The 24,279-nt window shown below is 51.6% G+C and overlaps 1 protein-coding gene across 2 annotated transcripts; it reads right to left on the bottom strand.

The window, feature by feature from the left end:
* Positions 1-413: 413 nt before the first annotated feature.
* Positions 414-14,049, bottom strand: WSCD1 (WSC domain containing 1). 2 transcript variants are annotated; one of them, XM_054394323.1, is made up of 9 exons: positions 13,816-14,049; positions 13,623-13,767; positions 10,435-10,549; positions 9,533-9,717; positions 6,640-6,761; positions 4,734-4,878; positions 2,873-3,037; positions 2,041-2,241; positions 414-766 (listed from the first exon to the last, which is right to left on the bottom strand). In XM_054394323.1, exons 1-9 carry the CDS (start codon positions 14,047-14,049, stop codon positions 414-416), a joined length of 1,665 nt encoding a protein of 554 aa, XP_054250298.1. The 2 variants fall into 2 exon arrangements, with proteins under 2 accessions (XP_054250298.1, XP_054250297.1); XM_054394322.1 differs by having other exon boundaries at positions 13,623-14,049.
* Positions 14,050-24,279: the final 10,230 nt, after the last annotated feature.

Here is a 24,279-nt window from a genome sequence, read left to right as displayed (position 1 = left end):
CCCCTCCCTTGGGGTACATCCATTTCAACAGAGCCCCAGCAGCCCTGTGGTGGCAGCAGGGGCAGAAGGCAGGATGGGTGCCTGCTGCAGGGGCAGGGCTGCTCCCTGTGAGACTCCTAGCAGGGCAGGGCACGGGCGAGTAGACCCCAACAGCTTTTTGCCTTGGTTTATAACCCAATTTCCATCCTTCATTGCTTGCCTCCTGGAGCACTTAGTGCCCTGAAGAACACCCAGGAGTGGAGGGAATTTGCACTGCTCAGCAGCCTCCACAAGCATCTTGGCTTTAATAGCTATAAAGCTCTGGTCTCTTTTTTTCCTTTCTTTTTTTTTTTTTGGTGGTTTTTTGGTTGTCTTTTTTTTTTTCTTTAGAAAAAGAAGATTTTATTTTTAAACAGCAGAGTGCTGCCAGGCTATCATCTTGGCACATACTCTCTGGGCAGCCCTGTGAAGTTTCTTTCCCTCAGGGCTTCATCCACTGTCAGGATGTATCTGTTGATAAGATCTTTCATTTCCTGGGTGAATGGCTCAAAATCCTTTTGCTTAGCACCAGACCGTTTGAAATTCCCATCCCTGTTGTTCTCCACGCAGAGCAGCCTGTCCTCTGTCACTGTCATGTTCAGGAACTCCACCATCTCCTTCAGCTTGGGGATGAGGCTCTGCTTCAGGTCCTCGTAGTGGACGACCAGCAGGCGCTTCCCATACTTCAGCCAGTCCAGGACGTGGGAGGCCCACCACGAGGCGTAGCTGTTGACAAAATCAGGCCACTCTGGGGACAGAAAACACCACAATGACAACCTGGGAGCCAGGCTGCCTTCCAGCAGCTTCCCAGACATCATCTTGTGCACCAAGACTGGTCCTGCTGAGCTGCTGCAGCTGCAGGGGTACATGCTGAAGCGTGGCATGGCTGGCTGCTGGGGGGGCAGCAGCCTGGCTTGGCAGCTCCAGGCATGGGGACAGGAAAGGCTCAACCCTGCTGCCCCCAGTCACCTGGACCAGGCAGGCTTCAGGACCCTTGCCAGGAGGCTGGAGAAGGAAATAGGATTAGCAGGGAAGATTGTTCTGTTCCTGGCAGATGGGAGGGATGTGAGGTCATCCGCCAGGACCATGGGGACAAAACTGACTGAATTATTTTCCCACCTTTGCCTTGGGCACCAATGACACCTCAATCCCTATTTGCTGTCTGTGATAATTTAATTTCCTGAGGATCAGGACAGTTCTAGCTGAAGCTTTTGGGCTGGATAAAGAGAATTTGTGGCTTCAATGTAACATTTTGTACTCTGCAGCAGAGGAAAGCCATTCCCTCCAGAATTTCTCTCTTTTCTAAGGGCTATTTTGTCTGGGTTTTGATGAATAGCTGTCCAGTTGTGCTGATGAAAGATAACACTTAGGAAAGAAATATGCTGTGACAGAGGAGGCTTCCCCCCAGCCCCATGCTGTGTGGTTTGCCAAAGCACAGCTCTAACTCCTACGATGTGCAGGAGAAATGCAGGAGCCTCTGCTCAGCTGCAGTGAGGAGGTCACAGCTGCCCCATCCTGCTGGCCAGGGACAGCACAGTGTGGGGCAGGCACCTTCTGAAGTCTCTGCATGAGTTCAAGGAACACTGAATCTCAAGTCCCCTTACTGCCATTACCTTTATTTATCTGCAGTGCAGCAGCACCTGTGCAGTGCTGTAAAATTCCCTTCAGGGCAGGCTGTGCTCCACTGAGTGCTCCACACCTTACACTGGATTTCTTGTGCCTGCTGCAGGGGCAGATTTTCTGCACCCCACACAGGCTGGTGAATGGGTGTTGTACCTGGAGGTGTTTGCTCTGCCACCAGCACCTGTGGCTGCAGCACCCCTGCTGTGCTACCCTCCTTTCCCTGGTGGTGGATGTAGTGCAGGGCCACATCCACTCCTACACTGCAGCCCTGAGCGCTTTTGGCACCGACCTCTGCCGCAGTGGGACTCCTGTGGCTGCAGGGCCACGCTCAGGCCTGTTGCTGGCACGCTGTGAGGGCAGGGTGTGAAGCCTGCAGGGGCAGCCTGGGGGCAGGCTCACCTTTGCTGTGCCAGGCGCGCTCGGCGGCGTAGCCCAGGTGCCCGGCGTACTTGCGGTTGAACTCGGCCACCAGCGACTTGTAGGGGTTCCTGATCAGCAGGATGGCAGAGTCAAACATCTCGATCTCCGTCCTGCCGCTCTCGTGCGTCTTCACACAGATGGTCCTCCTGCTTCTCCAGTGGTCTTTTTCCCCTTTAAAACCTGGTTTACAAGGCAGGGCTGTTGGATTTCGCCTGCCACGCTCTGAATCATTCCCTACAGGGCTGCAAGGCTGCTGTGAAAGTCTCACTCGACCCCGTGGTGGTGCCAGGGCATGGGGCACGCACTGGGAGCCTGGCTTTCCTCCCCTGGGGATGGCTTGCTCAGCACCTCACTGCAAAAGGGCTGCTTCTCATAGGGCCAGTGCTTGGGGGTTGTGAGTAGTGTGGCTCCCCAGGGCACTGACCTCTCAGAGCGATCAGGAACACTCCAAAGTACAGCCCTGGTGTGACTGAAGGATCTCACCCTCAGAGTTTAGTTCACTACTTTTAATCAGCTGGTCTCCAGGACCAGCTTCTTGGCTGGGAGCTGTGCACATGCCCAGCAGCACCAGTGCAGGTGATGAGCACAAGGTGCAGGTGGAAGCCTGGCTATAGGCTGTGAAAGCAGCTGCCAGGCACAGCATGGTGCTGGAGCTGGCCCTGCCCTATCTGTGCCAGGTGTGACCATGTTCAGATGCTGCTAAACACACCCAGGCTGTGCTGGCTCCAAGCAGACACCAGAGTGAGTGAATGAGTGAGCAAAGCTTTGAGCCTCAGGTGGACTCTGCACCCCAGCCCTCTGGAGAGCCTACCCTTGTTGTAGAGGGCTCCATCGAAGTAGTAGCTGCCGGTGTAGTAGCCTGTGGCGTGCTCGATCAGGTGCCGAGCCCAGGTGTTCCCAGCCCCAGGGAAGCTGGACAGGGCTACAAAGCCTTTGGACTTGGTGGCCAAGAACCTCCTGTCCGTGCAGCGAGTGTCTGTGAGCACAGAGGGTACAGAATCATAGAATCACAAAATGGTTCAGCTTGGAAGGGACCTCAGAGATCATCTCCTCCAACCTTCCCCACCATGGGCTGGGACACCTCTCAGCTAGACTCAGCTGCTCAAGGCCTCATCCAGCCTGGCCTTGAACGCCCTCAGGGAGGCAGCCACAGCCTCCCTGGGCAGCCTGTTCCAGAGTCTCACCACTCTGGTACTGAAGAACGTCTTCCTCAGCTCCAGTCTAACCCTGCTCTCCCTCAGCTTCAAACCATTCCCCCTTGTCCTGTCCCTAGACACTCTCATGAAAAGTCCCCCTGCAGCCTTCCTGTAGGATTCCTTCAGGTATTGGAAGACAGCTCTAAGGTCCTCCCAGTCTTCTCCAGGCTGAACATGCCCAGCTCCCTCAGCCTGTCCTCAGAGCAGAGGTGCTCCAGCCCTTGGATCATCTTTGTGGTCCTCCTCTGGGTCTCTCACTGTTAGCACTGTGACATTTACTAATTCCACTGACAGCTCTGTGGAGGGTTTATTGCTGCTTTTTTCTCTCTTACAAATACAGGATATCAATTCAAGTCCAGTTCTCTTGTCAGCTATGTCCCAAAATTAATGCAGCCAGAAGAGCCCAAAGAGCTTACCCTCAGAAGAGTTTTCTGCTGGTTTTGTGTGTGGCAAACCCCTGCACTCACCAGCAAGTTGTGATGCAAGCCCCTGGCTGCCCCTTTGCTAAGAGTTATGTCCCTGGCAGGTTGACTCCTCAGTGAAACCCTGACCATGCCATTACACCTGGAAATGGTGAGTTCTGAGAGGAGCTGGGCTTCAGCTACACCCCTGTGCTGCTGCTCCTCTCCCAGGGGCTGGGCAGCCAGCAGCCCACACTGCATTCCTCTCCCAGAGGGGTGAGACATCTGCTTCCCATCCCTAAATCCTACCCTTCTTTCTTAGTGTGCCAATAAAAACAAGGATAGGATGAGAACCAGTGCTGATACTCTGTGATGACTCAACAAGAAGCCAGGAAATAAATTAGGAATTACTCTCCTCATTCTTCAAAGCAGCCTCTGAATGAAACCATGGCTAGAAAGTTCCAGCATGGTCCAAGGGAGGTTGTCTTCTGCTACTACTGATCTACACAGATGTGGGAAGTAGTAGCAAGTTCATGAAAGCAGGTGTTCTTCTTGCATGATCTTTTCATGTGCTATTGTGGGCAGTCTACCTCTGAACTGGGAGATGGAGGGGGAGGAAAAAAGGGTGTTGAGTTCAAGCAGCAATTCAGAAAAGCACCAAATTAGTTTAATTTTAAGCCTGTGAGAAGTTTCACTCAACTCAGTGCACATCACTGCGTGGATCAAGTTGCTGGTGCCACCTAAGTGGTTTGCTGGATTGGAGCCTTACTCTCTGCTTTATTTTCTGGCTTTGAAAGATGCACATAGATGACTGTTTTAGAGGAAGATGGGCAGAGCAAAATGAGAGTCTGCAGAGCTGCCTTGGTGGCTGTGTGCCACAGGGACCAGGTGTGTGCAAGGAGCAGAACTGGAACCAGAGTGTGGGGTCCTCAGGGTGCTCCATAGCTCAGGGTGAGCCTGCCCAGGCTCTGCCCTGTCCCACCTGCACAGTCACTGCATTTCTGAGGCAAGGGGGTTGTGCTGCTCAATGAGAGAAGGGGAAGGTGCCCACCCATGAGCGAGGCTGGGGCCATACCTTGCACTGGTGTCTGATAGACTTGGCAGTACCCAGCCCGGCCGGCGCTGCAGAGCTGCCCGTCGGCACCGTGGCGCAGCGGGAAGCGCCCGGTGGGGTACCCACAGTAGCACTCCTGCCCCGGGATGACTGCCAAGGGAAACTCCTATGGAGGAGAGAAAATAAATCAGTGCATGGATGGCACAGCAGCAGCAGCAGCAGCCGCAGCCCAGGGGTGCTGCTGTGCAGACAGAAATCGATCTGTGCCCAGCCACTGGCAAGATCAAAGCTGAGCCTCAGCTCCTGCTTCTGCTGCTGCTGCCTCTGCACACAGCAGGCTCTTAACAGCTGGGCTTCAGACACAGGCCTTGGAAAGCTGGAGAATTCCCAACATTCTGGGTTTTTTCATTACTCATAATTTTATAATAGTCCTGCAGTGCTTAGCTCATAATTCCACCTGGAAAAACCTGTCCTTATTTACCCCCCAAAATGAGCCTTTTGAATTGGAGCATCTGTTAAACTTCCACTTCTCTTCCCCCAGACTGAGGGGGCAGCTGTTTGCCTTATGCAGTTGGTTTTAACAGAGGTTGTGTGAGGGAAACTTGCCCTTAAACGTGAAGAATTTAAGCCAAGAAGGAAATTCAGACCCAGCAACTGCTGCAAGCATGTTTAAAAATAGAAAGAAGCCAAGCCATGGCAGAAGGGTGTCTGCTAGCCTGACTTCTCCAAGGTCTGCAAAGCATGAATATGTGGAGTGGGGCTGATAGAGGGCCTGAGAGCTGCTCTGCACACTTCTGGAAAAACTCTTTAGGAAAATGCGATGCCAGGTCCTTCTGGCACACCCATCCTGAGGGATGAGGGCAGCCAGAGAGCTGCCCCTGAGGCAACAGGACAGCAGTACCCAATGCTGGGCTACAAGGTGGCTGTTCCTTGGGTTCCCAGTCCCCTGGCTCTCCCAGTGGCACTGGTGTGCAGGGCCTGCAGTGATAGGACAAGGGGCAATGGCTTCAAACTAGAGAAGAGCAGATTTAGGTTGGATGTTAGGAACAAGTTCTGCACCATGAGGGTGGTGGAACACTGCAACAGGTTGCCCAGGGAGGTGGTGCAAGATATTCAACCTGATCTAGTGGAGGATGTCCCTGCTGAGTGCAGAGGGGGTTGGACTGGATGAGCTTTGTAGGTCCCTTCCAGCCCAGCCCATTCTATGATTCTGTGACCAGCATGGCCACAGAACAGCTGAGGGACACTTGGGGCTCTTTCAGCACAGAACATCTACTTCCACCTATTCCATATCAACACTTTTTGCCTTTTAAAAGTCTTTCGGAGTCTGGGAGCACCTGACAGGACTGCTGAGCAGCTTATCTCTCACTCTTCCCCAGTGTTCCTCCTCTGATAAGGAGTCAAATCCAACACATGTGCCATCTGTGCCCAAACAGCCAACATTTGCTTAGTGAATGAGAGATGACATTGTCAGAAACTATTTACAGATTTGATCCAAGGGCAGAGTAGTTCTGTTCCAGCCTGCAAACAGAATTTTTTTCCTTTACAATGAAGCAGCCTTTCTCTGTTTGAGAAATTAATCAGCATCCTGGCCCTCAAACATAGCCTAGAATAAAAATGTACCTGGTGCCTCATGCCAAGTGGCACCTTCAGGCACATGGCTTTTCTGGAAGCCTGGAAGTTTTGTGAGGAGCCCTAAGGAACCCCTGCTTGTGCCTGGTGCTGGTGGCTCTGGTGCTCTTGGCTGGAACTGATGCATCTCTGGGCATTTACTCTGAGTTTTGTCCTTTAGAAACTCATTTACAAATTCAGAGCTGTAAGGCACTACTCTCTGCTGTTCCCTCAGCAGATTAAAATTTAAAATAAGGAAGGAGAAAAAAAAATAGAAGAAGAAGAAGAAAATATGTGGAAGGAGAACTGTTCTTACTTTCTTGGAGCAAAATTCAGAGCACATCTCCACCGTCAAATTGGGCTGCATCAAAGAGGCTGGGAAGGTGTCTGTTAAATTTTCTGGAGCTCTAAAACATCCTCGATAGATAACATTCCTCCCTGCAGGGATAGGAAATAGGTTTCTCTTGAGAAAAAACAATGCCCATAGTATCCTGCCTCTTTCACAAAGAACAATATTAGGTTCAGAAGCTAAAGGGGAAAAAAAAAAAGAATGAAATAAGTTTTATATCCCAAATGCTGTAGAAATAAGAGAAACAGAATCACAGAAGCCATGAGATCCACTAGAAAGATGTGGTGGAAAGCCTGTGGTATTGAAAGGAGCACAGGCCTTTAGCTTTGTGTGACCACTGAAAGCAGGGCTGCAGCAAAAGACTTTCAATTAAATTCCACCAGTGGAGGGCATTGCTATTGTCTGCAAGTCCCAGCTTTCTTTTGAAGACATGCTTCCCTCTGAAAGACTTCCAAAGCCCTGATAAAAATCGACAAAGCTTCCCATGATCTGTGCCAGAAAAGAAAAGGAATTCAAAGGAGTCCCAAAAGCCACCCCAGGGACTTGTCCTCCTGCCCAGCTGCTGGCTTGCTAGGCTGCCCCTCTCCTCTTCCCCTCGCTTTCTTTTCAGGCCAAGGGACTTTGCTGCTGCCTTCAAAATCTAAATCAGGCTTTTGTAAGCTGCTCAGGGAGAAGAGCTTCCTTCAAGTCCTTGGCAGCAGCCTCTGATCTCACCTGCTCCTGTATAAACACCACTGAGCTTGCCAGAATTGCTCTGTTTTGTGCATCACTGTGACTGAAGCCAGGATTTGGCCCAAATACTCGTTCCAAGCAGCAACACAATTTTCCTTCCTGCTTAAAGGAGAAATGTCCCCTGCCAGAGCCAATCGAGCCCCAGAGCCACCATGGAACTCACTGCCCCAGGTGGGGCTGTGCATTGGCATCAGGTATGATGAACTAATAATGGTAATGAGGAGAACAATCTGGTGTGGCTGATTAGGAAAGGACAAAGCCTGTGTGTTGCAGGACACTTCTGAGGACTTTGTGGGCTCTAGGAAAGTGGAAAATGCCTTCACTTCATGCCTCTGTACTAGCTCTCTGCTGCTAGGATTTGCTTAGCATGACCAGCAGGGAGAAAGGTGGAGTGGGGGATGAAGTTGGGTCTTCTGAGTCCTGGTCCACAGCCACTGGCTACCTTAAACCACTCACCAGAACTGCTGTGGGAAACAGTAGTTGACAGATGACAGGGGAGAAGCAGGGCAGCTTGGAAAGAAAAATTTGGTTCTGCATAAATTTCTTGGCAGAAGGGCCCAGATTCTCCATTGGGAGCCAGCACCAATCTAAGGAGGAACAGCTTGTGGTGCCCAGGGAGCCAGGCTGGGAAGGGAGAGGTGAAGGATGGAGAGAGGAACTGGCAAACCCATGGCTGGGAAGGTTTAAATGGAGATGCCACAGGATCTGCTCTGGGAAAGTTCAGGTGGAGATGCCACTGGATCTGCTCTGGGAAAGTTCAAGTGGAGATACCACAGGATCTGCTCTGGGAAGGTTCAAGTGGAGGTGCCACAGGATCTGCTCTGGGAAGGTTCAAGTGGAGGTGCCACTGGATCTGCTCTGCACAAGCAGAAGCCTTAGTGAGCTCTGCTCTCTGTACTGCACAGAGTTAAGTCAGAGATGCTGCTGCAGGTCCAGAGTTACTTTCCAACACTCTTGTTCATCATGATTAATGCTTCTGTTGGTCCCTCAGCCAGCTTGTGTCAGTGGGATTCTTCAAACAGTCGAAAATCAGGTGTTACAAAAAGCAAACAAAATACTAATCTAGCTCCAGGCTAGATTAATTTGATGACTAATTCATTAATACTTGAGGAAAAAAAAAAAGTGCAGCCTTTTCCTGTGCAACATGGATATAGATTTTATGCTGAAGACTTAAACAGTGATGCATGTCCTGGGAAACCTGCCAACGTGCCTGTCAGCCTGACACTAGCAATTTAGGTCTGTGTACCTTTGATATATAATTTATATGTAGGTAGGTGGATTTTTGTACAAACCTTGACTTGTCTTTAAGAAGAAATGAAGTACCATCAATACTGGCACAGCCTAAGGTCTTGGTGCTGCTTCTCAGCAAATAACATCTGTAAAGTCTGGTGAGCCTGCCAAAAGTAAAGGCTGCTCAGCTGCTTAGATATTTTATGTGCTTTGTGTTGGCCCAAAGCTTTATCTCCCATGGTAGCTAATTGAAGGACAAGCAGAAGAAGTGTTGTCATCTACAGATGAAAGAAAAATCCCAGCTGTCACTAGGAGTCCTTGGAAGAGCAGAACTCTGTAGTGCAACTTCTCTCACTTAGGACTGAGTTTGGTGTGCCTCTCTCTTTGGCCTCTCCCTTTGGCCTCTCCCGGCTCTCCTGCTGCAGTCACACAGAACTGGCTTTGCCTAGGGTCATCCCCAAGCCCAGGGTGGCATCGATACAAGGTCCTCTCTGCCCTCCCACCACAAGGCACCCACTCTCAGGGTTGTTTCTTGAACGCAGGCAGGTTTGTCCCTCTGCAGTGGAAGCAAAAGGCGGCAGACTTGCAGCTGAAATTCTGCTGCTGTTGCAGGCACTGCACTGTGTTTTGTTTCCTGCGCGGTGACACGTTGCAGCCCCAAGGCAGCGCTGCTATTTCAGGGAGGGAGCCAGGGAGCAGACCAGCAGCAAACGGACACTGTGCCCCACGGGCACCTTCGTCCTTTGCTCTTCCCAACTCCGGTGACAAAGGGCGCGGGATGAGGCGCTGGGCTAGCCCGCACCGCCACGGCACCTCCCCGCGGGGACACGGCACTGCTCCCCGGGGGACAGCGGCAGCCTCCCTCCGGCAGCCTCCCTCCGCCCGCCCGCCCACTTACGTCTCCTGGCCGCTGCCCGCAGCTCCTCCACCCTGTAGACCGAGAGCCGGTTGACCCCTCCGCAGACGGAGCCCTTCTCGCCCTTGCATTCGCTGTTGCACTCCTCCGGCTTGGCCGCGCTGGCCGGCAGCTGGTTCCCGCAGTAGCATTCGGCTCCGTACGCCAGCCCCGCCAAGGCGTACGCCCTGCGGGAGCAAAGCCAGACACCGTTGGCATGGCTGCCCTCTCTGTCCCCCAGTTTACACCCAGCAAAGGCAGGAGCCTGTCCCGGTGTGTGGCTCCAGACACGGCCAGCCCTGGGGACCAGCGTGGCCTCCTCCGGGGCAGGCTTGTGCCCTTCCTGTCTTCGCCCACCCAGTGCCACAGCCACTGTCGATGGAGGTGACAGCCAGAGCCACCCCTTTGGGTCTGGAAACTAGCTAGACTGGTTTAGAGTAACAGAGAAGAAAATCCCCTCCCAGACGTTCTGTTAATTGGGCATTTTGGATCCAGACAGGCCATTGCCAAATGCTCCAGCCAAGGCAGAGCCACTGCTGGAACAGCAGGCACAGGGCACTCTCCCCCCACCCACCGCTGCCTCCCTGCCTCCATGCCAGCTCCAGGAGCAGGCACCACAGGCTGCCAGTGCCTCCTGCGACCAAAGACTTGGGCTAGAGGGCAACAGCTGACAAATATCTAACAAAATAGTCATTTTTGCTTAGTGCAACCTGTTGTGTATCAGAGCAGCAGTGAAACAGTGACTTTGAGCCAGGCAGCAGAGCTATGCCATGCCTGAAGGTATCAGATAATCACTGCTTTTGCAGATGCTCTGTGTTTAACCTGTGCATGCTTTTGCCAGTCCTAATTCCATTGCACTTGTTGTCAGAGATGAGAAAACATGCAGTAGAAGAAATACCACTCACCTCTCAGCACAAGCTTCCTGGCAGTGGGACACTGTCATCTTCCTTAAGTCGTAGAACACAGCTCCCTTCAGCGTCCTCTCCCTCGAGTCATCGCTGAAGCATCCCACATAGGTGCCTGTGTGCATGCCAGACCAGGGTTAGGCAACAGAGATGGGGAGAGGGGAAACCACCCAGCAGCCATCCAGTGCCCTATGTCTCAAGCAAAGCTCTACTAGGTCTGCCAGAACCTGCCAGGATCCCAGGGTCCTGCTGCCCTGCAGACCTGTCTGTGGGACCACACCTCTGTAGGTGCTGTTGAAGGGGCAAGCTCAAAGATCCACTGGAAGTGAGCAGAAAGAAAATCAGACTCAGCTCTTTGCCTGGGTTATTGGAGGCACTCCTGCCTTTGCAGAGCCTGCAGCTACCCTGGAGCCCCCATTTCAGCTCCATCTTTTTGGTGGAGGATTTCTGAGGTGAAGGAGGAGAGAGCCTTCCACAGGTAAAGGAGGAGGGAGCCTTCCACACAGAATAAACTTGGAGAAATCTGCTTGGATTTCTCCCAAGTTTTCCTGAAAATCTCTGGTTGATAATGAGCTGATGCAAGAGAAATATTTTACACAATCAATTTTCTGTGGGTATGAGGAGTTCTATTAAAGCTATAATGGAAAGATAACTTCAGTCTTAAGTAGGCAGCACTCTGCAGCTATCACATTGATCTCTCCCTCTCTCTCTCCAGTGCAAATGACTCTCTTAAAATATGTTGTGCTTTACTTAGCATATGAAAGATAAATATTTCCCTTAGACTGCATCCTGTGTTAGGCCTCCCTTTTTTTTTTTTGTTTTGTCTTGTTTTTGTTGTCATGAACAAAATACTCTAAAGAAAAAACCCCAGCCCATTTTTTTTAATATGTTTGGAAGGATGATGTGGAGTCCCCACTGCTATACAGCAGTTGAGTGTATATGAGTACATTTTATCATTAAAATATGAAGGAAGAAAGGAAATTTGATTTTAGAGAGTAGCAGTACTGAGATGATAACACAAGGAAATGAAATAACGAGCTGTGGACAGGAAGAGAGCATAATGAAAAATGAAAATCTAAAGCATTGTATTAACAGGAAAATAATCCACAGGGAAAAAAAGAAACTTCAAGCCATTTGGGGAGAGATTTTTGGAGGCAGGCTAATAAATCAAACATTTAAGTGGTACAAACACAACAGCAGATCTCAAGACCTGCTCACTGGTAATGTGCAAACATGCAATTAGAAGATTCCCAAGCTGTGAATGCACACCCACAGCACACTGCTAAGGAGATGGGAGTCCCACACCTGCAGATCCTACTGGAGGCTTCCCATGTGGATGCTTTGATTCAAACCAGTAGCAGCAGCAAACTCAATGTGTGGGGCCAGAGGGTCTGAGCTGGGAGGCAGGGGCAGCCCAGCTGGCACACCAGCGTCACCCTGCTCCCAGCATCCCTCCCACGCTGCTGCCAGCCCTGCAGCATCTCATAGGCGTCCTCCTGTGAGGACTGTCCCAAACTGCCAGTGCTGCTGGAGCCTCTGCAGGGTGGAGATGTGACTCTCAGCACATCCCATCGTGTGCCCTGCTTTACCACCTGGAGAAGAGCAGCCTGAGAGGGGATCTTATAAATGCATACAATGATCTGTAGGGTGGAGGTCATGAGGATGAGGCCAGACTCTGTTCAGTGATGCCCAGTGACAGGACAAGGGACAAGAGGGACAAACAAGAACCTGGGAGGTTCTCTGTGAGCAGGAAGAGAAAATTCTTTGCTGTCAGGGTGCTGGAGCCCTGGAGCAGGCTGCCCACAAGTCTCCTTCTCTGGAGAGATTCCAGCCCCCCCAGGCCATTGTGATCCTGGGCAAGCTGCTGTGGGTGCCCTGCTTTAGCAGGAGGGCTTGGACTGGATGATCCTCAGAGGTCCCTTCCAACCCCACTGCATGATTCTGTGATTCTATTCTATGATCACATTGCTCTCCCTCATAACCCCCTTGCATCTCCCCAGACCCTCCTTGTCAACATCCCCCAGTGGGCAGCTGAGACCAGGGTGTCTGCTGAGTGAAGCAGCAGCGCCTGGTGAGAGCTGGCAGTGTCTGTGTCCAGCCCTTCCCAGTGGGGCCAGGGATAGGAATAGTGACAGAACCCTTCCCCAGGGCTTTCTGCTTCCCTACACCAGACTGAGTCACATGTTTCATGCTTGTCCAGGGGCTGTTCTTCAGCTCTGAGCACCCAGGCTATGTGCTAGAGGCATGCCATGAAATGCAGTGGGGTTCTCTGGGGGACATCTGCACTTTGCAGCCTGTCTCCTCTGCCACCAGAACCTGCTATTGATGGGATGTTATGAAGTGCCAGTGGAGCACTCTTGAGAAGTTCCAGCTTGGTGCTTCGGGTAGCTCCAGCAGTTAGGGTTTGCCTGATTCATGCTATATGACTCATCTTCCACACACCATCTCTCACCCTCTTGTTCCCATTTCTGATAATTCCCTCAGTAGGAGGCAAGAGCTGGCACCCATTTTGTGGGATTTTTGCAGAAGGTGCCCCTTTGTTTGGGTAAATTTATTCAACAAACTAAAGAGCAGCTTAGCCATGTGGTGTCTAGTCATCCAGATCCCATTCCTTTCTCACTCTCAGTGGAACTTCTCAAAGAACAATTCTTCTAAGAGGCAAGGGATCAAAGATTGCAAGCTATGGTTTGATGCTGCAGCCCTGAGAGCAGAGTCAGTCACCTAGCTTGAATCCTGATGCTGTGTTGGGCTCCTCAAGGGGGCTTCTCTTTGATCCAAGAGGATTGCATGGCCCACACCTTGTCTCCCTAAGGACAGTGGTCACAGAGGGCAGGGCAGGGACAGCAAATGTGTTTGCAATAGCAGAATTTAGTACGGAAAGCTTTAGCAGCAAAGAGGCACTTTGGGATCTCAGATATGCTGTGGTTTTGGATGGTTCATTTAATAAACCCCACTTTGAAAGTGTTCCCTGCTCTGAGAAAGAAAATCAATTAATCACTGTTCATCTCTGCCTGCTTGAAGAGAAAATAATTCAAATTAGGGAGACGTATTTCACTGTCTGGGCTTCCACTAAATCAATACCAACACTTCTGTGGAGGAAGTTACAGCTCAGGGAAGTCAGGAGTGGGCTTTGGGCTGTGCAGACACATAGGAAGAGGTTTGAAACGGGGCAGGGGTCCGTCCCTTACCTTTGTGCTCAGCAGTGTGCTTCATTGCTTTAAAGCCCACTGTCTGCATGGGCTCCTGGTCGCTGATGAACCTGTGAAACCACCTCCTCCTCAGCTGCCTGAGCTCCACGTTGCGGGACACGAGCCACCGCGGGCTGTGCCACTGCTCCAGGGCTGGCTCCTGCAGCGTGTCCATGCCCACCAGCAGCCTGGCCCCGTGCCGGGGGTTCTGCAGTGTCCTGGGCTCTAGCATGCCAACCCCGGCCGTCCCGTCCAGCACCGGCAGGGCCTGACTCGCAGAGGTCCCACGTGAACCTTGCTGGATCACCAGGCGGGTCCGCTGCAGCAGCAGCAGGCTGCCAGCCATCAGGTAAGCTGCTGTGAGGAAGAAGAGCAGGAACTGGGTCCGACGGAGAAACTTCTGGAGCCTGAAGAAAGCTTTGGCCATGCCCTTGCTGAACCCAGGCCCTTCACGCCTCCCGACAGGCCCCTGGATCTCCTCCCATAAGTTCAGCCCATCCCTTTGGTGCCTTCTTCCCGGCTGGTGGTGGCAGAGAGAGGAGCTGGCGTGGCGCTGGCGCTGGCCTCAGGCGCCCGGCTGGCCGCAGGGCTCCAGGCGCTCCCATGGCGATGCCATCCTCGTGCTCTGCCCAGCAGCGATGCTGACACCTGCAATGCCAAGGGGGGAGGTTGGCTCACACCCAAAGAGAACATAGCCCTCAGCAGGACGACCTTCCCACACCCATCCCCCAGCTTCTGCAGCTGAGCAGTTCTCCATCTGTTGTTTCCAGTGATGCCCTTTAGAAACTCTAATCCAATGGGAATGATTGATGAAGCAGAAGCCAGTTTCAGATCTTCAGCCTTACTTCCCCCTCCCCCCACCTTTTTTTTTTCTGTTTTTCCTTTCTTTTAACTTGGAACACACAAGAAATACCTTGATGATGAGGTTATTTCTCTTGGGATGCTCAGGAGAAAAAGTTGTTTCATCTGTCAATAGTCAACATCTCCATCCTTTGCTAGTGGCTGGAACAGGCAGCCACACTGCAGGCATCTTTTGGGGAAAGTATTAGCAAATTCCTTCCTTTCAGCTGAACAGTAGCTAAGCTACCAATGCAGATCAGAAGGAAACAGCAGAGTGAGTGTGTGGGGAAGAAAGGAACTGCATCAGCTCACAATAGCTAATAATTGTTAATCGCTTTGCAGCACAATCAAGTCAGGCTTTGTGCTGGGAGGGTATCTGGGGATCCTGAACTGACAGAGGTGCTGTCCCTGTTGCTTTAAAGGAAACCACAGACCCTTGCTGTTTGGTTTAGTAGATTTCTGTTGCCAAACATTGAGGTGAGGATGTGCAGGGACAAAAGCCAGCAAATGTGTGACAGAAGTTAATTTCAAGTTTCCTCAGCCATCTCTTGACTGCTTCTGAGCTTTGCAGAGCTCAGTTGTGCTGATGTATGCCATGATGGGATTGTCCGGACAAGAAAAGCTCCTTTGTGCTCTAGGGAACCTTTAACCTCCTGCAGCAAATAAAAGCTGGCATCTCCCCATAAGTTCCTGTTTTCCCAGTCAATCACTTCTCTGTGGAGCCAGACAAGCGTGGAGAAAAGATGCAGAGCTTTCCAGAAAAGAAAATATTATGGCTCTTGCTTAGCTTTGCAGTTGGGGCACACTCTTGAAATCCCCAGTCCTGGCAAAGAGACATCTGTGCCCTGCATCTCTGGCTGAAGTATCTGATGTAGTTTTGTGGATATTCACCAATGCCTCCCTCTTAAATAGATGCTACCAATTAAGTCCCCTTGTCCTGTAGTTGTGCAGCTTCTTTCTACCTTAAGCAACAATCCAAACCAAAGCTCAAAAACTTCTAGGCTAAAAATGTATTAAAGTTCAGCCGGGTCTTGGTCAGCTGAGCTCAAATTCCTTACAGCTTCGGTTGCCCAACGGGGCTGGCACAAGGCTGGGTGGTCTTGAGGACCTGATTTAGGTGCTTTTAAAATATTCTTTTGCTAAAGCTCATGTATGCTGCTTCCAATTGTACAGGACTGAGGAATATCCAAAGCTATTCTGTGTGCCCATCTCTACATTCTCCAAGAACTTGGGGGAGCAAGCAGGTGCCAAGGGTACGAGGCTTTGGCACGCTGCAGGAAATGAAGGAGACTTCCCCTGCTGCAGAAGACAACACAGCTCCCTTCTGCTCAGCTCCAAAGCCAAAGGAAATGCATTGATTTACACCAGCTGGAGAGCTGACCCTGAAAAGTTAAATTATTGAAAAATCTCTGATCAATGTTGTGAGAGATCAGGAATTACAGCAAAAGGGTCAGAAGTAGCTCGGCAGATGAACAGTGAATTAGTCATAATTAGATAGTGCAGGTTGTTACTGTGCTGATTTATCTGGAGAAGTTCTGTCTGTCACACAGGTACTGTCTGCCTCACCAGCTGGTCCCACCATGGGCTGCTGGCAATCTGAGCTACTCCCAAAGGAGTCCAGCCTAGAAGAAAGATGGGGGGGGAGAGTGCAGCCATTCCAGGTGCTGACCAGACAGTGACCGAGGTGAGGCTTGGCAAGCAAGGAGGCAGCCACATGCCTCCGTGGCTCATGCCCAAGGATGCTGCTGGAGTTGTCCCCTGTGATGCAGAGGGATGCTCCCTCTAAAATGCTGCTGCAGTGCCTGGTTGCTGAGGTGATGATTGCAGTCACACAGACGCTCAAAGTTTAAGGCTTTTCTCCACTGCACCCTGTGACAGGACAAGGGGTAATGGATATAAACTCCAGCACAGGAGGTTCCAGCTCAACATGAGGAGGAACTTCTGCACTGTGAGGGTCACAGAGCACTGGAACAGGCTGCCCAGAGAGGTTGTGGAGTCTCCTTCTCTGGAGCCTTTCCAGCCCCATCTGGATGTGTTCCTGTGTGACCTGTGCTGGATTCCATGGTTCTGCTCTGGCAGGGGGGTTGGACTCAATGATCTTCGGAGGTCCCTTCCAACCCCTAACATCCTGTGATCCTATCATTTTTCCCCCCTACCAGCAAGATGAGGCTAGGTAACTTGATCAGACTTGCAGTCATCTTTGCCCAGCTGTAACTCAGGGTTTCACAGCTCTTTGGGTGTGCTCACAAAGTGATCAAGTCACAACATTAAGAGGCACTTTGAGCCAGAGCTCTCCAGTGTGTCCAGATCACTTGCCTGGGAAAAGCCACAGTGCTGCAGCAGCAGGACCCTTCCAGTGTCGCTCCCCAGCAATGTTCAGAGCCACAGCTTGGCTGGAGAAGGCCATCCATGTGTAGCTGAGCTTGGGTGTTATGCCTGAAACTACAGCAGGGACCCTCCCAGTGCCACTGTGTGCTCAAGCAGATCTCAGTTGGTTTCTCTGTGATTGCAGCGATGTGAAGTGCAGCAGCTTCAAGCTGCATCTCCTCCATCAAGGGGTCTGCTGCTTGCCTGGGCAGGGTGTGGTGATACCTCCTGGTGCCAGGAGGGCCAGGTCTAGCCACTGCCTGCCCATACAATGCCTGTGCAGGGTGCAAGGTGCTGCCTCCTGTGTTGACAGGATGAAACCCCTGCTGTGCACAGGGGAACTGCCCAAGATACCTGACCCCATTTAAGTATGCAGCAGGCTTGGCATCCAAACACCAAGAACCATTTGAGATCTGCCCAGTGTCTGTCTTAGCTGTTTACCAGGGAGAAGCTGCCTCTGGGTCTCTAAAGGGTAACTTTGCCTTCGGCCAGTGGCTGGAAAAGTTTGAGCAAGGCAGTTTTACTGCAGTCAATATGACAGATATAAATTACCTCCAGATGCATTCACCCTCAGTGCAGTTGCCATGACAGTACATTGTAGTAAGAACCAACCAAATAAATAAGCAGCCTCTCCACCCACAGCAACTGCTGCAAATCTGCAACTCAAGAATTAAATGTTGCTTTTTAGTAGGGGAGAAATAGCAGAGTGCTGCTGCCATTAAAAAAAAAATTAATTTTTTTCCCCCCCATAAACTGCTTATTGCAGCATCATCAAAGTATGCCTAAAAGAATCAAAGTGCATCACTTCTGGTGCTGATGTTCAAAAGAAAAGAGTAAGGAGGATACAAACTAATATCTGGGGATGGAAAATGTAGCATTGGTCCTTTTCACACGTTTCACTTGAAATGAATGCAGTGAAATGGAAAGGAAAGGGAAGTCAGTCTTCTGTTCCTGTTTATCAGTTCTCACAGCCAAAGGCTTTTTAGGTCTGTATTAATTAAGAGTTGAGTTAGTGAAGTGATAAAATGATCATTGAAAGGAGTTTGAGGTGGGCAATGAGGGCTGTTCAACAGCACAGAAGGCCTCCAGGTGAAGAGAACAAGGAAAAGGTTAGCACTGCAACCAAAGAAAAAGAGAATCATTGGCACTGGGGAGCTTCACTTCTTCACTTCTTCAGGTTGCCCAGGGAGGTGGTGGGTTGCCCAGGGAGGTGGTTGAGGCCCCTTCCCTGGAGATATTCAAGGTAAGACTTGATGAGGCCCTGTGCAACCTGGTCTAGTTGTGGATGTCCCTGGTGAGTGCAGGGGAGGTTGGACTGGATGACCTTTGGAGGTCCCTTCTGGCCTGGACCATTCTATGATTCTATGATTCTCACTGTCTCTGCAAAGCCAACATCTTAGAAGAAAGATCCCTCTGACTCTGGCATGCCTTGATCACCAGGGGCTTTGCTGGCTGTAGCCAAGTTTCCAGACCAGTGTCCCAGTGCTGGGGCATCCTCCCGAGCACTGCTGCAGGGAGTTTTTGTTCACTTGGTCTGTCAGGATTCAGGATTCATTGAGAAGTTGTTATAAGGAAGAGCAAACGAGTACCTTGCTCCCAAAAGGGTCTCACAAAGTGGGACAGAGGTCAGACCAGGCAGCTGCATCAAGAGAGGTGTAAAGAGAAACAGAAGGACAATTGTAAAGTTCTTGGCAATTAACTCTTCTAGCTAAGGAGCAGCTACAGAGTTTCAAGGGAAGACTGAATACTTTCAGTGATGCTCTGAAAGCTGGGAAAGGCTAAAGACAGCAAAGATCAGCCCCTGACTTGCAGGTGGAGAGTTGTTCAGTTGAGGGCTGTCCTTTCATAGGCTGCTCAGTGCAAAACCTTAGGGCAGCACCGCAGGGATGGCTGCAGCTCATCAAGAGCTAATCTTATCTGCAGGATTTTGCAAATTCAGAGTTCTTGGCACAGGAGCAGGACTGTTTTCTATTGTAAACTGAAGGGAACTGGACTCACAAACACTATTTTTAGAAAAAACTCATCCTTCTTCCATGTTTCTCTTCTCTTTTGTCAGCTCTCTTTGAGGACAAACATCAGTTAGGACCTAGCTGAAGGACTTGGCTTGCAGCCTTCCTTTTGGATACAAGCTGCCATTTTCTTCAGGCTGTTTGGGAAGTCCAAGCCAGCATCATGCTGCATGAATGAACATAGTAAAATTCTTGAGAAGCTGCACATTTTGTGTTGGGACCTTGTCAAATATGTGCAGTTCCCCTCACTGGGATGGCTAAAAGCATCCTGAGTAACCCAGAGTATCTGCAAAGGTCTGTCCTGGGATGGCCAAGAGCAAGATCTGGCTTTACTGAGACTGAGAGAGTTGGGGTTGTTCAGTCTGGAGAAGAGAAGGCTCTGAGGAGACCTTATTGTGGCCTTCCAGTATCTGAAGGGGACTTACAAGAAAGCTGGGCAGGGACTTTTTAGGGTGTCAGGGAGTGATAGGACTGGGGGGGATGGATCCAAGCTAGAGGAGGGGAGATTTAGATTAGATGTCAGGAAGAAATTCTTCCCCATGAGGGTGGTGAGACACTGGCACAGGTTGCCCAGGGAGGTGGTGGAAGCCTCATCCCTGGAGGTTTTTAAGGCCAGGCTGGATGTGGCTCTGAGCAACCTGATCTAGTGTGAGGTGTCCGTGCCCATGGCAGGGGATTGGGACTGGATGATCCTTGAAGTCCTTTCCAACCCTGACAATTCTGTGATTTTTACTGTCTGGGCTTTCAGAAGCACTTCTTCCAACGTGAAAAGTTTTCCTTGCTAGAGGATAGGTCTGTGCCAACTCTCTGCACCGACCCCCTCACGAGCAATTCCTTCCTGACACAGTGTTGCTCTGAGTGTCACTGCAAGCACAACACAAGCTCTGCCAACACACCAGAGCTGAGGCAGAAGCACCACAGTTCCTCCACATACTGCAGCTTGAGATCTTTCCAGCAAGTTTACCATTGCTTGGTACAAAGGTGCTTGCTATGAGATGTAATCAGGCTGCAGGGTTATCTTTGATGCTGATACTGGGTTAAAGCTGTTAAATAATGGTGAACTGTGATAAATATAGCAGGAAAAAAAAGGTCTTCATGGATAGCAGAAAGATGGAGAAGAACTCTGTAGTCCATGAACTAGTCAGATCAAGTTGCAAATACCCAAGTTAGAAGTATAGGTGATAGCCACTGTGTGGAGTCTGAGGGGGTTGACAGCTGACAGGTAACTCAGCTTTGGAAGTGAAAGGGATTGGCAGAGAACAGAGCTGCAGCCTGAGGCTGGAGAGTCAGTGCCAACTTGTGCCAATTTGGTCACAGCAGTGCTTTGCATTATATTTTTTTTTCTTGGAGGCCAATTTTGCAGCACAGGTAGGTGTAGAACTAGGCAACAATTCAGTTGGAGAATGCAGAAGCCTATGGTGAGGGATGCAGAGGAGTCTGCAGGAGGCAGCTGGCCCAGGAAGGTTTTGTGAGACTGAGTGCTGACTTGGAAAGTGTTCAGTGGTGTGTAATGAAGCACACCATGGTGACAGGGCATCTCTCCCATTAACTCCACCCTTTATACCTAGCTCAGTGACAAAGTAATGATCAGGAGGACTGACTAAGCCACTCTGGATGGAGACCTGCACATACCTGCATTTTCTATATGTGTAGACGCATTCTGTACAGACAGGGATGGGTGCTCTAAAGGTAACCTGCAATCTGCTGTCACCATCCCCTGACACGCTGAGCCCTATCAGCAAACTGCATCCTTGATCTTAGAAAGTGTTTTGATCAATAATAAACCATTTGTGCATAATGTAGATCCCTTTGATATTAAGAACTGAACCACCCAGCAAATGATGCCTTATCTGAGATTCCTCAAAAGCCCAGCATGGTTCTGTGGCCAGAGGCTGAACTTTTGCAAGAGACTGTTGTAAAAAATGTACCAGGGATTGGTTTCTGCCTCAGCCCATGGTAGCCAGGGATCCCTTCCTGCGTGCCAGGAAACCCACTGGGATTAAAATGCCACACAGATCTGCACCTAAATCACAGGTATTTTAAACACCTCTCTCACAAACCCTTCAGCACCCCTATTCCTGCAGCACCCAGCTGTGTTTATCCAGCAGGATGCACCTCGGGGGCAGCGCAGGGCAGCGGGCACCCTGCCTGCCCAGCTTGTGCCACACACTCCCGCCTCGTCGCTGCGACTCTCCGAATGCGGTGCTTGGGGTTGGGGGTCTCGCCGAGGGGGCACCTCCCGAGCAGACCCCAGCCGGGGGAAGCAGCGCGGCCGAGCTGCCGAGGGTGCGCGCAATGGATCCGGCCCCGCTCGGGCTGCGGCGGGAGGCGATGCCCAGTACCAGCCGCTGACTAAAAGTTGTCTGGCGATGCTGTCAGAGCCGGCTGACAAACAGCCTGCAGCGGCGGATCGTGCGAGGAAAGAGGAGGAAAGAGAAGCAAACTCACCGTTCCGTCACGGCCGAGGAGCTCCCGCTGCAGCCAGGCACAGCCCCAGACAGTCCAGCGCGGCGCGGCAGCGGCTGCAGCGCATCTCCGGCGCCGGTAAATCCGCTCCCTGCCCTTCCCGCTGATCCTCCTGCTGCCTCCCGGCTCCAGCGCACAGCCCCAGTCCCGCCGGGATCGTCCCTGCCGCCGATGTCTACAGACCTGCCCGGCCCCGCACACGCTCCCGGCTCCCCGGTGCCCGCGGCTCAGCGCGGCGGGGCGCGGGGGTCCTGCGCCGTGCGGGGGCTGCCGGGGGGGCCTCGCTCCATGGCCGCCAGCTGCCCCGGCGCTGCCGAGTGCCCGGCCCGGGCGCACACTCGCCTTGCGTGAGGCTCCGGTTGGTGCAGCGGAGCTGGTCCGTTACCGACTGCCGGGCGGGAGGGCTCCGCCGCCGCTTCCCGAGCGCTACGCTCGCCCTGGCGCACGGCGCGGCCCCGGCTGGGGGCGGAGCGGCGGCGGGAGGCCCCGGTGCGATTAGCAGAGAGGCTGCTCCCGGGGCGCTATCGCCGAGTCGCTTCCCAGTGGGGGCAGAGCTCTCGGGAGCCGCGCCTCGGAATGCGCGAACCCTTCCCAAGGGCCAGGGGGGCCCGGGAGAGAGAGGCTCCCGCAGCCTCCCGCCACCAGCTCGGAGATTTCGGGCAGCAAATTGTTATTCCGGGCACAGGTGGAGAGAAGTAAATTATTTATAAATGCCAGAGCTGAAAGGCGGTTTGCTCGGTGTCCTCAGCCTGTGCTGCGCTGCTCTCTCTGTGCTGCTCCACTCTGCTCTCTGCTCTGCTTTGCTGCTTCGCTGCAGCCACGGACTCCTCTCTGCTGCTGCTTCATGCGGAGATTGACCTGTTTGTAATGATTCTTTATTATGCTTTACCATCTGCATTTAAATGGCAGTAGGCTGCCCACTGGGAGCTCCGCGTGGTTTTGAGGCACCCCATTGCCTTTCCCTCTCTGATGCCTGAGGCAGTTGGTCTCTTGGAGACAAAATCGCATGCAGTTGTGGGGACCCTGGTTTGCCTCCTGCGCTGAGGAGGGGGAGGTCAGCAGCGTCAGAGCCAGCCCCTGCCTGGCTCTCAGGAAGCAGCACTAGGTTTTCGCTTGGGTCTGAGAGGAAAGAAGGAATTCGGATGCCAGGTGGGGACTGACCGTGTTTCCCTCCTCTGCTGCACAGTGGGGCTCTCCATACAGAGAAACCACCAGGCAGTGCTAACCAGGGCTTGAGTTACACGTGGCCTTCCCATCTCCACCTCGTGTAAAAGAAGACCTGTTGGTTCATTTCAGACCTCTACAGACGTGCTGGTGAATTTCACAGTCCCCTAGTCACGAAGCAGACCTGTGTTAGAGATGGAGACGAGCTGGAGACCACCAGGACAGATGCCAAAGCCATCTGACTTGTCACCACCTGGCAAAACAATAGCACAGCAGTGCTGGAAATGTTCAAACTTTACCTGGTGCCAACATTAAGGGATGGCTTTTGCCACCATAATGACAACTGCAAATCCATTCATCCACGAGATATGCCTGTCTTTGTCTAGCAGAAAGGAAATTGCAGTTCCTGGCAGAAGATCCTTCTATCAACAGTTTTGCAGTGGCTGCAAATAGTTTTCCTAATAGGATCCAGGAAAGAAACTTAAAGAGTTGCAGCACTGACATAATCCTGAAGATCCTTAGTAAGAGGTGAAAATGAGCAGCTAAAATCTTTTTGCTCTTAACAAATTTTTTTTCCTGGGACTTAATGTATTGGCAAGGCTGCAATTACACAGCAATTCCATGAATTTTGGTGACGAGAGAACCTTCAGCCTTAGCAATGTGACATTCAAACTGTAAAACACTGATCTCAGGGTTGTGTTTGCATCCTGAGAGGTTGTGTCCCCTTTAGATTGCAGCCCACCCAACCCTTACGAGTGCACACAGCTTTAAGGCTGCAAAACTCAGAAATTCATTTAATCTGACTGAAATGAAATTAATCAAATGTTTAATGTAATGACATCTTTAAATGTGATGCTGGGTTGGGGCCTAAGTCGATAGAATTACAGTGATGGGCCCAGGTGAAGCAGTGGCAGAAATGAGCAGCATGATCGGGGGAAAGAAATGCTGAGAATCTACCAAAATGCCCCAAAAAGCCCCAAAAAGCCCCAAACTTGGGGTTTGCTCTGCAGTGTGTGCCCAGGATGCTGATGGCTCAGCAAGAAACTGTGAAGACAAAGCTCCCTGCCCAGTGTTGTGGCAGCAATGGACCCTTCCATGGCTCCAAGAGTGGCCTGGGGGGTGGCTGAGCTCCACTGGGAGCTGGGGCAGTGCCATAGGGCAGCTGGGCTGGGAGGGTGCCCACAAGCTCAGCTCTGCAGCTGCTGGGCAGCTTCTGAAGGCACTGGCAGACCTGCATGGCACAGAGAGTGCACCCAGGGAGGTGCTGGCACCTTGATGCATGATCTGCTTTCATGGGTTTGACCTGAAAGCAGCCACTGCCCTGCAGGGGCTTAGAGGAGCTCTGCCTTGGTTTCTGTGCTCAGGCAGAGCCCAGGCTGCCAGGTTTTACCCTGCTGTGCTGAGCTCCCTTCGGTGCCAGCTGTGTCCGGAGTGTTGTGGATAAGTTCCACATGGGAACTTGCAGGGCTCACTGTAGCCACAGGCAAGACCCCTGCTGCCATGAGTGATGTGACCCAGGGAGTGATGGGCTGTGGTGGCCACAATCTCTCCACTCCCTAATTTCCCATCTGGTTAATAATTTGATTTTTCTCCCACTCCCTGGGGAATGTTTCTGTCCCTCACAAGGAGCAGAGGCTGAGCTTGTGGCATGCACTCTGCCTCTGAGGTGATGACCTCTGTTCAGTCCAGCCTGACTGGAGGGGATGTTTGCCTTCCTACTTTGTTCCCAGTTGCAGTTTAAAGTCCTATAAGAGAAATATCTGCTCAGTCTTTGAAGTGCTAGCACAGGCTTAAGTATGGCAAAGCCAAGC

Source organism: Indicator indicator, chromosome 30, assembly GCF_027791375.1.
Source record: "Indicator indicator isolate 239-I01 chromosome 30, UM_Iind_1.1, whole genome shotgun sequence".
NCBI lineage: Eukaryota > Metazoa > Chordata > Aves > Piciformes > Indicatoridae > Indicator > Indicator indicator.
Note: the sequence above shows the minus strand (reverse complement) of the source record. Positions and strands in the feature narration are given on the sequence as shown.